Source organism: Sarcophilus harrisii, chromosome 6 (assembly GCF_902635505.1).
Source record: "Sarcophilus harrisii chromosome 6, mSarHar1.11, whole genome shotgun sequence".
NCBI classification, from domain to species: domain Eukaryota; kingdom Metazoa; phylum Chordata; class Mammalia; order Dasyuromorphia; family Dasyuridae; genus Sarcophilus; species Sarcophilus harrisii.
Genome location: NC_045431.1, coordinates 26,165,152 through 26,178,083, shown reverse-complemented (window position 1 = coordinate 26,178,083; position 12,932 = coordinate 26,165,152). Strand labels below are relative to the sequence as shown.

Below are 12,932 nucleotides of genomic sequence, written 5' to 3'. Positions count from 1 at the left end.
AGATGAGAAAACTGAAGTCAAAGAGAAGTAACTGGCCCAATTCACACATCAAGCTGTTGATAGAACAAGTTTTAAAACCCAGATCTCTATACTTCAGTTTCAGTGTTTTATCCCTAACACTGTAGTTTCTTTAATTAGATATGCTTATTCCCTTTTTTGAAATCCCACTTCTCTGTGTACTTCTCTAACAGCATTTATTAACATTGCCTTTCTATTATAGTTATTTGTATATATTTTATTACCCACTATTTATAATGATCTCCTTGAGGATCTTTTAAAAAATTTATCTTTGTATTCTTATCAAAAAATTGTAGAATGACTCGAGCACATGTAAGAAGATAGTAAATTTGAAAATTTTTAATCTCAAGCCTACAGAATATCTGATATTATATATCTTTCTTCTGAACTATTTCTTGAACCTGACCCTCTCTGAAGGTTTTGTAACTCTCAGTTTATGGATTCATATTTTTCCTACTGAATCAGACTTTTAAAGTATTCCCCTTTTCCTTAACACTTATCTCACTTTCCACTGATCTCTATACAAAGTGAAAGAAAATTAAGGTATAAAAATGGAACTGAGATTTTCAAATAGAGGATAAGTATATGAAGTACAAACTATTTGATGCAAGTTGATATATGGTAAAACGTCTGCATGATCAATAATTGACAAAATGTGTTTTCAGGCTAAATTGCTTACCAAGACAAGATTTATTAAGTACTTTAAAAAATTAAGTTTAGCTTTTAGCTTAATGGCTGTCCAGTGGAATAGCTAGAATCTAATTTGCCATTTATTCAAATCCTAAGTTGTTGACACTGTGTTTTATGTGCCCATACTTATTCCATCATTAAGTATAAAAGCCCATAAAAAGTAATTTGATTTGTATCCTTTTTACTTAAAACCACTTGACTTGTATGAAAAAGAACTATGGTTTCTGGGCAACAGATATATTTTAGTCATTATGTTGCTGAACTAGTCTAAAAAAGCTAAAACCATTACATTAATTTATGTACTAGGATTTGAAAACAGGGATGCAAACATTCAATCTGTACAAAAGTAGTTAATTCTGTTAAAGTGCATAATTATCCTATACAATCATTTTCTTTAAAAGGAATTTCCATTAATTAAAACTTGTATTTTCCCAATTAATTTTCTCTCTCCTTTCTTCTTTTAACCTCAATTGTTGTGTTTCTTAAAATACTTTCTACAATAATAACTGATTTTTTATTTTTAATAACTGTTTTTACATTGAATATATATATTTAATTGGTTTTTGTCTTACAAAGTAGTTATAATGGGAATCTGTACACTTATTCCAAAAATGCTCTCATTGCTCAAAATATTTTTGGAAAGCCACTGTCTGAATAGTTTTCAGAACCATTCTGTAGAAATTGCTGTTTTTATGGTTACAAGGGCTTTAGAACCACAGAAATTAAGCATCAACCTGGAAGCAAACTACTCTGAAACAATTTCTTTGATGGTTTGATCTTTTAAGGACTAGTATACAATTATTCTTATATTAATTTATTATAATGTTAATCAATAGAATATTTATTAATTAAATATAAATATCAACAATATAATAATATAATATTAATAAGTATTATATTATATAATATATATAAACATTAGTGGTAGCATAAGAAAATCCCATTCTCTGGAAAACATAATATAGGAAGAAATGTCTCCTTTAAAAGAGAGTTCAGGACCCCCAAACCAGTCACTTCCTTTTCATTATGCTGGTAGGAAAAAACCTAGCTATTAGATATTTGAAGTTCTAGGTTCAATGAGAAGGCAGTTCTCAATTACATGCCAAAAGCTAAGAGCCACTAGCCTTGGGGAAATGTTATACCTATCCTATGGAACAGCCAGACCAAGATACTTAGGTATCTGGGCTCCCTAAATGTACCTACCCAGGGCAGTTCCTGAATCAGTAAAGTTTCTGCCTTTCTTGGTTTTATAAAAAAAATAGAAAGTAGGGGAGGCCTTGACTTTCAGGGGAATCATCGACAGAATCCTAGAAACATTTAGCGTTCCATGCCAAACTCCAGGGATACTCCTGCTTCAACATATTCAGAACCACAGACAGCTCTTCCTTGCTATTGTAGTTTTTGTGCTACCCAAGGGAAAGAGTACAGAACTTTATGTTATCAGAGTTCACATTTATGTTCTTCAGTTTGCTCATCCCATCTTAATCACAAAACTTTACTCTGAATGATATTTCTATCTTCAAAATTCGAGTCCAATCTCAAAGGATGAATTTCACAAAACCATGCTGATTTGGTACATGAAATATTTATGCCACTTAACCTTCCAATTGACTCTAAGAGATACACAAAAATCCTTCTTCACTTTATTGATTTCCTAGTATGTTTCTTACCATAGTTCTTACAAGACTTCTTTTTTAGTCTCAAGCTTCCAATTCAATCTCTAACCTTTTATTCTCAACAGATGCCCCCCACCTTAACTTTTTCTTTTCTGAGAAAATGGAGGTCGTCTAATATAAAGTCCTTCAAGTTCCTTTTCCTGCTCCTCTAAACTGCTCATATCCATTACATTTTGTTATTTCCCTTCAAGTTCAATGTAATTCTCATTATTATCAAGGTTAACTAAATCTACAATCTATGTCTCTCTTGCTATTAGCTTTCTCTCATCATCTCACAAACATCTTCAGTTCCTCCCTCCCATAAAAACAAGACAATAACAATAAAACATAATAATCACCTTCATCTGACCTTGCTAACTCTTCAACTAACATGTCCTTTTTTTTCTCCTCTTCACTTTTAATAGAGTATTATGTAATCTCTGCTCTTTCCACATTTTATCTACTTACTTAGCAACTACTGAAATGTGGTTTCCTTAAGCCTGTTTGATTTTTATTTGTTCCAATTCTTTTTTTTTTATTTCTCCCTCTTGCAGATTTAGCTCTTCAGGTTTTGCTCATTATCTGTCAGTATCCCCCAAAGGGCTCCTGGACCCTCTTCTCAGCTTCTAATCAGCTTCGACAGGTTCAATTAGTCTTTCTCCTGATCTGGAGTCCTGAATCACCATGACTTTTGGATATATTGAACAGGATATCTCAACAGCATCTCAAACTAAAAATATCCAAAACAGAATTTATTATCTTCCCCCTAAATTGTCCCTTCTTAATTTTCCTATTACCATCAATGACACCATCATTCCTCCAAGGAACACAGATTTAGAACATTGGTGTTGTCTTTGACTTTTCATTCACACTGTACATGAGAGAAAATGTTAAGTTCCATTTTGGATATGTTTCAGATTTCTAGAGAGACAATATATTTGAGTAGAGAGCCAGTTTCAGAATCTGGAAGACTTGGGTTCAAGTCTCACCTCAGACACAGACAGTGATCCAAGTCACTGAGTCTCTCTTAATATCCCTAGAAACTTCTCTAAAACTTCAAGTTGCAGAAGAGTTTCCCATCTCCCCTGGTGGAGGAAGTTGCATATACCAATGAAATCACAGGGATGGGATAACAAAAGAAAGTTTCATATGAAGGGGATAGAGAAAACTTGAAATCCTAATTTGAATTTGGAAACCAGTCACATACAGATGACTGGCAGCCCAAGAAATGTGAGTTTTCTGAATGAATAAATGTAAAGGTAGAAGAACAGATGAAATAAGGCAAGAATCTCATTAAAGTTGGAAGGTATGAAGAAGCATGAACTGCCAATAAAATCTGTACTTGGAAAGTGGTTAATCAATGTTTGTTGAATTAGATTGACTTTCAAAGGATATGAACAGACAATTCTCAGATGAAGAAATTGAAACTATTTCTAGTCATATGAAAAGATGCTCCAAGTCATTATTAATCAGAGAAATGCAAATTTAAGACAACTCTAAGATATCACTACACACCTGTCAGATTGGCTAAGATGACAGGAAAAAATAATGATGATTGTTGGAGGGAAAACTGGGACATTGATGCATTGTTGGTGGAGTTGTGAACGAATCCAACCATTTTGGAGAGTAGTTTGGAACTATGCTCAAAAAGTTATCAAACTGTGCATACCCTTTGATCCAGCAGTGTTACTACTGGGATTATATCCCAAAGAGATTATAAAGAAGGGAAAGGGACCTGTATGTGCACGAATGTTTGTGGCAGCCCTTTTTGTAGTGGCTAAAAACTGGAAACTGAATGGATGTCCATCAGTTGGAGAATGGCTGAATAAATTGTGGTATATGAATATTATGGAATATTACTGTTCTGTAAGAAATGACCAACAGGATGATTTCAGAAAGGCCTGGAGAGACTTACACGAACTGATGCTGAGTGAAATGAGCAGGACCAGGAGATCATTATATACTTCAACAACAATACTATATGATGACCAGTTCTGATGGACCAGGCCATCCTCAGCAACAAGATCAACCAAATCATTTCCAATGGAGCAGTAATGAACTGAACCAGCTATGCCCAGAGAAAGAACTCTGGGAGATGACTAAAAACCATTACATTGAATTCCCAATCCCTCTATTTATGCACACCTGCATTTTTGATTTCCTTCACAAGCTAATTGTACAATATTTCAGAGTCTGATTCTTTTTGTACAGCAAAATAACGTTTTGGTCATGTATACTTATTGTGTATCTAATTTATATTTTAATATATTTAACATCTACTGGTCATCCTGCCATCTAGGGGAGGGGGGTAAGAGGTGAAAAATTGGAACAAGAGGTTTGGCAATTGTTAATGCTGTAAAGTTACCCATGCATATATCCTGTCAATAAAAGGCTATTAAATAAAAAAAAAAAAGAAAACTCAAGGGACAAAATCAGGAATGTACAAACAAATGGATCCTGAAGGAGCATGGATGTCATTAAGCAAAATAAATGTATTTTGAAGATTTAAAAAAAAAAGAATTAGATTGACTTTGATGGCATAACAGCATTTAAAATCCACAACAATCTGGTTCTCTCTTACCTTTCTAGAACTATTTCATGTTGCTTTCCTGTCCCCATATTCTAGCAAAATTCACATGTTATAGCTTCTTCACATTGACTTTCCATCCTTTGCCTCTGTGATTTTTCATGGTTTGACCTTTATGTTTGGAATGCAGTCTCTCCTCATCTCTACCTCAGAGCATCTCAAAGATCATTTTTAAAACTTCAGTTTAAGTACAGCTTTCTATGTGAAACATTTCTTGATAACACTTGTTGAAAATACCCTCTCCTACCTCATGGTATATTGTTTTGAATTCACTATATACAATTTATTTGCCCCTCTCCCAAAAAGAATATAACTCCTTAAGGACAGGAACTGAGATCCTTTTGTTTTATTTGTCCAATACCTAATGGCGTTTGTTTAGTGGTTAGTAAATGTTTGTTGAATTGAATGACAAAGAGACCAACAAATAAAAATTACTCGACCTTATGCAAGGCAAATTCTCTTGGCCTTGTTTGAATGATGTAGAGGCTGAACTAGATCTGAGAAGAATGAATTGACACATCTGACACATAATTTTCCAGTATACTGGTGATGCTCTAGTAGCATGTAAGTATCCTTGAAACCTTCCACTTAAATAACACTTGAGAGGAAAATAGCTAGATGTCCTCACCTCAGAATTTAACACTTACCCGATAGAATGAATGAATAAATTCCATATTTGTTACAAAGATGTTATACTACATCATTATTTGTAGACGATGGATTATGCTATTATAGAGAAATAGGAACATGGAGAAGTTTCAAAGGAGAAAAAATAACATGAGATATGGCTTGCCAAAACAAGAAACTTCATAAAGAGATAGAACCCTCTCATCGTGTATATCTTTTTTGGGGGCGGGCACATGCCCTATTTTAAAAAATGTTAAATTTAAAAAACATTAAAAATATTCAAATAAACATATACAATAAAGAATAAAATTTTATGTAAAATTCTTATTTAACAAAGTAAATTCAAACTTATTACCTCTTTCCCAACAAGTGAAAAACAATAAATGAATTTGCTCTCTTTTCCTTTCTAAATGCAACTGAACTCCTACTATGCTTATTTTCCCTTTGGCTTCTTTTTTCTTCCCTTACTTGTCCTTCTCTCCTTCTTGCTGCTACTTTCTTACCTTCCTTCCTCCCTCCTTCCCTTTCTTCCATTGTTAAATTCCACCAATGATAGTTATATTTTATAGGATAAGTAGAATTAATGGAAAAGCAGGTGGGACAGAGAATACAGAAGAGTAATGACTTTAATATGAATACCACTGACATTTTGACTGCTATCAATTATCAAGTCATTTCCATTAATCTTGCAGGTCAAAACCAACTGGGTAGTATTTATAGTATGCTACTATCATTATTACTACCTTTCTTTACAAAGGTAGGGTTATCATCATCATCATCATGGAGAGGATAATATGTAGTGGTGTTTAGAGGGCCAATCTTGAAGTCGGGGAGACTAGCTGCCAAGTCTAGCTTCTGATAAGTATTGGCTCTATGAACATGCTAAGTTATTTAACCACTAAATGCCCTAGGTAATTCTCTATGACTGAGTTATGTATAAATTGCCGTTTTGTTTGGATGGAGTTAGTATATATACAGTGAGCTTTCTTGACTAATGAAATAACAAGTCTAGGCCAAAAAAAAATGACAATCACAATTATTCTCAAAATATACAAAAATTATCAAGAGAAAAAAGAACTAATTATTTCTGTGGACTTGGAGTTAAAGTACTTTGGTAGATAATTAAAAGTCCAAATCCCAATCATTATACTATTTGCCTCCAGCAGTACAGGGTAATTGGAGAGGTGAAGATATTCACAGATCCTTTAATACCTCATGAAACATTTGTTAAAATTCATTCCCTTGTGATAACAGTTGTAACTGTATTTGGCAATAACTTTTGATGCTCTGATAATACAGGTTATTCTTGCTAGACAGTTTAAAAAAATCATACTTAGCCCATGCATATAATTTAAAAAATCATCCATTCATAACCCAGTGTTCTTTATCCATTGAATGGATAAAGATTTTAAACTAAATTACAGTCACCACTTGTTTTAAGAACCTCTATGGACATGCTATTCCATGTCTTCAATAGACCACATGGTTCTATGCAATAGACTTTACTATTGCACATATATTCACAAATGACTCTTACCTTACCTAGACTTATTTTTCTTGTCTCTTTTTTTTTTGCTGAGGCAGTTGGGATTAAGTGACTTGATCAGGGTCACAGAGCTAGGAAGTGTTAAGTGTCTGAGGCTGGATCTGAACTTGGATCCTCCTGACTTCAGGGCTGGTGCTCTATCCACAGCACCACCTAGCTGCCCCATCTTTCTTGTCTCTTACCTACTCCAACACTTTTTAAATCAAGATTTTGGTATCTGATTATGCACTAATACTTCAGGGCTCTGTGATTTTTGTCTGTCACAGCCAATACAAATCCAAATTCTTGCTTGACATATTTAACAGATGGTCTTTAATAGCTGGGGTGGCCATAAAATTTGTCAGCATGTGGCCAACCTGATTTTGATTTAAACTTAGAAGGATTTATCCTTATATAATACCCATAAAAATCTTTACCAATCCTATAAATAAAGCCTTCCTTGTGTGTTAGTTCCTACTAGAGTTTGTTTTTTGCTGCCCTAATCTTTAAGAACTCAAAGTCACCTCTGAACCCTGATGAGACATTTGAACAGGACTGTAGTGTAAGATTATATACTTGATAATATCTTGTTATATATTGGTTTCTAATAGTTTATATTAATCAATTCATTCAATTCACTCTTTCAATCAAAAATTTATTAAGCTTAATGAAGGCAAAACACTGTTAAGTTCCTAGGGGAAATACAAACATAAATAAGACAATTCCTGCCCTCTTATATTTAAGTCTTGTTCCGTAAACAGACTGTAAACTATTTGAGGGTAGTAAAAATCTTATACTTGTATAGTCTTTTAAAAGGCCCAGCTTAAGTAGGGGCTCAAATGCATGAGAAATGAAGAAAAACATTGAAACGAATTTCTTTTCCTGAAAGCTTCATATACTATTTGTTCTTTAAGCATTAAGGTTTCCTTCTAGATAGTTCATTCTCTATGCAATTTATGTGCTAAAGACTCTAGTATTAATTTTAATTTGTGTAATCATTTTAAGAAACAGCTACATTTATAGTAATTTCTTGGCTTAAGGGCATATCTTACTATATAGTACACAAAACAGATATATAACATGTCTAAGACTCAAATTAAAATATCTAGTTTCATAATTTAAACTTAGACATTCTAATTTTGCTTCTAGCAATACTAATCAATATTCCCAATAAAGTGTGTGGAAGCTTTCCTGTGGTTCAAGGACAAATCCAACTAACATATTGCAAGAGAACACTAAATCAGAGATGTGATTAATATACTCAGATGCATTTTTCCACATATGGTAATTGGGTCCCATAGGAGAATACAATGTTTTGCAAAATCTGCAGGTCTGATGTTTTCCACAATTGAGGCCTTGTTATCTATAAAGCCATATTTTTCCTTGAAGCTCATAATATTGAACATATAATGAATATAATTCAGGCTTATGATTTATAGTGATTCACAACTAATCATTCAACAGTTGTCTTGATGACCTAATATTGTGCGACATTTTGCATACCAATTTTGCTATTTTATGCTATTGTTTTATCTGTCACATTATAAATTGTCATGAGGGATCTCTAAGGTAAGTGTTTTACTTGAGGGTAAACAAAAAAGGATGAAATTTTCTTCTGCAAACAGAAGCACTTCTTCTTCCCCCATAATATGTATCTATATTTATATCTATATCTATACACACACACAAGCATGAATCTGAGGAAGCATTGAAAAACTGAGATCTACTCTATAAATCAGGTAGAAAAATTATGACCTTACAATTCTGTCTCTTGCAAGAGTGATTTATTTTTTACATTGAAGATAATATTTTGTGAGCTTTCAAACAACCTAATGTTTACAAGCAAATATTTTTCTATCAAAGGGCCTTCAAAATGAATGGAATATACACATGCTAATGTATACATGAGTTTTATCACTGGCATTCACAAATCATCTTTGGCAGATCCTGATTTTAATCTTTTCTTATACACCTAAAACTCTTTAGATATTTTAGAGCAACACCTTCTGTCGATGAGGGGATGAGTTGGAATTTGGGAAGGTTCACTGAAGGATTACCATGGGATGGCGAGCTAGGTACAAGGAGGAGATATGAATCCTGATTGACCCAAAGTCCACTTTTGCAATTCTAATGTAGAAGGACTTCCAAGAGATAACTAGTTTTGGAAAGAGATGGGAAAGAGAAAAGAAGTGGACTTTTCAATGGCTAGCAGGCTTCCCCAAGTCCCTTTCACATCCTTTGTTTTCCAATGCTTCTAGCCCCAGAGACTGCGAACAATAAGATTGTTCTCTGCTTGGTTGAGTTGAGCTTTTATTTTACTCTCAAGTCTAAGAACGTATTTACTCTTGTTTATTATATTATTTATTCTAATCTGTATATTTTTCTATTTCATAGATTGCTTATATAAGTAATTTTGCTCATTTTCCATGATTGCTTTGTATATACCAAGTGTTTAGAGGAAGCTAAACTTGCCAAGAGTTAATTAATCCTTACATTCCCCATTGTAGTGACCAAGGAAAATGGCTTTTATTCTGAACTCTTATTACTACTCTGCTTATATGTGATGTATAGTAGATAGATTTCTCTTGCCAATATCTACCTTGGAAACTGCATGTAAGAGGGCGTTCCTAACCATAGCAATGGAATTAAAATCTCCTTTTGAGATATGAAGGTAGCACGCACTATATCTCATATCTGTCTAAACAAATCCCTTCAATACAGTCTATCCCAGAACCTTGTGGTTCTGTTTAAATTCATATATTAGGAATCTGAATGAAAAAAACAAAGAATATTCCTTAAAAAGAATGAAAGTAGAAGTGGAATATGGTGAATATGGGAAATGCTAAATAGTAAATTCTTGTTCCCAAAGTTTAGAATTATCAAAAACTGGATTCCTATGGTCATATACTGTATATTATTTACCTAATCAATTCTACTGATCCACCACTCTATTTCAGAATGTTTTCAAATTTATTGCTGTATAATATAATTTAAAATCTAGTACTGCTGTTTCCTTCATTCTCTTTTTTTTCATCAATTCCCTTGATATTTTTGATCTTTTATTCTTCCAGATGAATACAAAATAATTACTCAGTAGTTTGATAAGTATGGCATTGAATAACTCAATTAACTTAGTAGACTTTTTTTTATTATATTGGCTCAGCCTACGCATTAACAATTAATATTTTCCCAGTTGTTTACATTTGTTTTTATTTATGTGAAAAACGTTTTGTAATGTGTTTATATAGTTCTTGGGTTTGTCTTGGCAGGTAAATGCCTGAGTATTTTTTATTGTCTGTAGTTATTTTAAATGATGTTTCTCATCCTATCACTTCCTACTGGGTTTTGTTTGTAAGATATAAAATGTTAATAATTTACACTGGTTTATTTCATATCCTGCAACTTGGATGAAAATGTTAATTGTTTCAATTAGTTTTCTAGTTGATTTCCTAGATTTCTATAAATACATCATCACAAAAGTGATAGTTTTGTTTCTTTATTACCTATTCTAATTTCTTCAATTTCTTTTTCTTCTCTTATTGGTATAGTTAATATTTTTAGTAAATACTGAATAAGAGCAGGGATAATAAACAGCTTGTTTCACCCCTGACCTTACTTGGATGGCTTCTAGTTTATCTCCATTATAAATAATAATTGCTTTTGATTTTAGATAGATACTACTAATCATTTTAATAAAAGTTCAATTTATTCCTTTGCTTTCTAGTGTTTTTCATAGGAATCAATGTTGTATTTTGTTGAAAAATTTTCCTGCATCTATTAAGATAATCATGTGATTTTTGCTTCATTTGATTCATTTCCCCCAGTTACATGTAAAGATAATTTTTAAACTTTTATTTTAAAAAATTTGAGTTCCAAATTTTCTCCCTTCCTCCTTCACCTCTTTCTTCCCTGAGACAGTAAGCAATTTATCCATGCAAAACATATTGCCACATTAGTCATGTTGAGAAAGAAGACACGGACCCAAAGGGAAAAAATGCAGGGAGTGAAAAATACTTGCTTCAATATTTATTTTAGACTTCATCTATTATTTCTCTAAAGATGGATAGCATCTTTCATCATGAGTCCTTTGGAATTGTATTGGATTATTGTATTGCTGAGAAAAGCTAATTACTAAGAAAAGTCAATCACTGCACAATGGTGCTGTTACTATGTACAATGTTCTCCTGGTTCTGTTCACTTCACTTAGCATCAGTTCATATAAGTCTTTTCTGATTCATCCTGCTCATTATTTCTTATAGCATAGTAATATTCCATTATAATCATATGCCACAGCTTGTTCAGTCATTTCCCAAATTGATGGACATTCTCTCAATTTCCAATTCTTTTTTTTATCATAAAAAGCTGCTATAACTATTTTTGTATAAGAAAGTCCTTTTCTCTTCTTGTTTTGATCACTTTGGTCTACAGATGATATTGCTAGGTTAAAGGATATGTGGATTTTTATATCCAAATTGCTTTCTAAAATGGTTGGATCAGTTCACAATTCCACCAACATTGATGTTATTTGTTTTTAACTTCTGTTACTTTAAGGAAAGAAATGTTTTGTGCTGCGTTATAACTCTGTTATCAGAATATAACATTATGCTTATGATATATATATATATATATATATATATATATATTATATATGTGTGTGTGTGTGTGTGTGTGTGTGTATAATATAAACCCAGAGTTTATAATAGAATGATTGAAGATAGGGATAATAGCAACTTTACCTGAAATTCTAATCCATAGTTTTCTCTGCAGAATTCCCTCAGTTTAGGATACACATTTTCTCTTAGAGCTTGTCGTTCTGCTCCAGTATCTGTGGTAGGAAAAAACAACAAACTTTTAATAATAATTAATTATATTTTAATTAACCTTATTTCTCTAACATACATCTTGATTTCTGGGAAGAGGAAGGAAAATTAATAAGAAGACAAGAAAAGAAATAAGACTTTGTTGCACTAATTCACAAGTGTACTAAAGTATACTAAAACAATTCTTAGCTTTCAAAAGATGTCTGCTTGAGATATTTACCTTGGATCAGAAAAGATTTAGGGTTAATGATCTTACTGTCTTCAAAAATTTGAGAGACTAATATTTAAAAAGGGATTAAACTTTATGTGTAAGACTCCAGATGAAAGAAAGAGAACCTAATGAGCAAAAGTTACTGGGACATAAATCTTGACTCAATATAAATAAGCCAAGTAGAGCTATTCCTAAATGGAATAGGCTGGTGGGGATTTTGCCATCACTGGAGATATTCAAGCAGAAGATGAAATTCATACTTCATGAGTGTAGAATAACTGTATATTGTACTCTCAGGTCAAAAAATGAGGGAGAAATTATTTGAGTACTCTTTCACTAGTAATATTTAGGCACTGGTGATAGATCAAATTTTTATTTGTGTCTACTTGAGAACACAAAGTGTTTTTCAGTGAACATGACTATCAATTTGGCATTGCCAAAAGTTACTTTTGGTAGATGGATGGGTAACAAGAGTTATATATTTAATGATGTATCAACTCTGTGGAGAATAAATATTTGAAGATAAACTTGTTCTCTATTATTTGTTTTATAGAACAAACAAGGTACCATCCATCCATCATCTATCTATCTGTCTATCTATCTACCCATCCTCTTTGTCTATCTAATACATATACATACATATATATATATATATATATATATATATAATGTTCACATATATAAACCTATATGGATATTGCAATGCAGATTATGTATGTATGAACACATACAAACATGTTGATGTATATATTTGCATGTATATGTATTTGTTCATGTGTGTGTGTGCATACAATTATAT

At 32.4% G+C, this 12,932-nt stretch overlaps 1 protein-coding gene across 1 annotated transcript in view; it reads right to left on the bottom strand.

The window, feature by feature from the left end:
* The window catches only part of NWD2 (NACHT and WD repeat domain containing 2), a 153,114-nt gene that overhangs the window by 75,448 nt on the left and 64,734 nt on the right, over positions 1 to 12,932 (bottom strand). Inside the window, exon 2 of the mRNA XM_003773324.2 lies at positions 11,839 to 11,927. Within this exon, the coding sequence (XP_003773372.1) occupies positions 11,839 to 11,927 (89 nt within the window). The remainder of the gene's footprint in view (positions 1 to 11,838; positions 11,928 to 12,932) is intronic.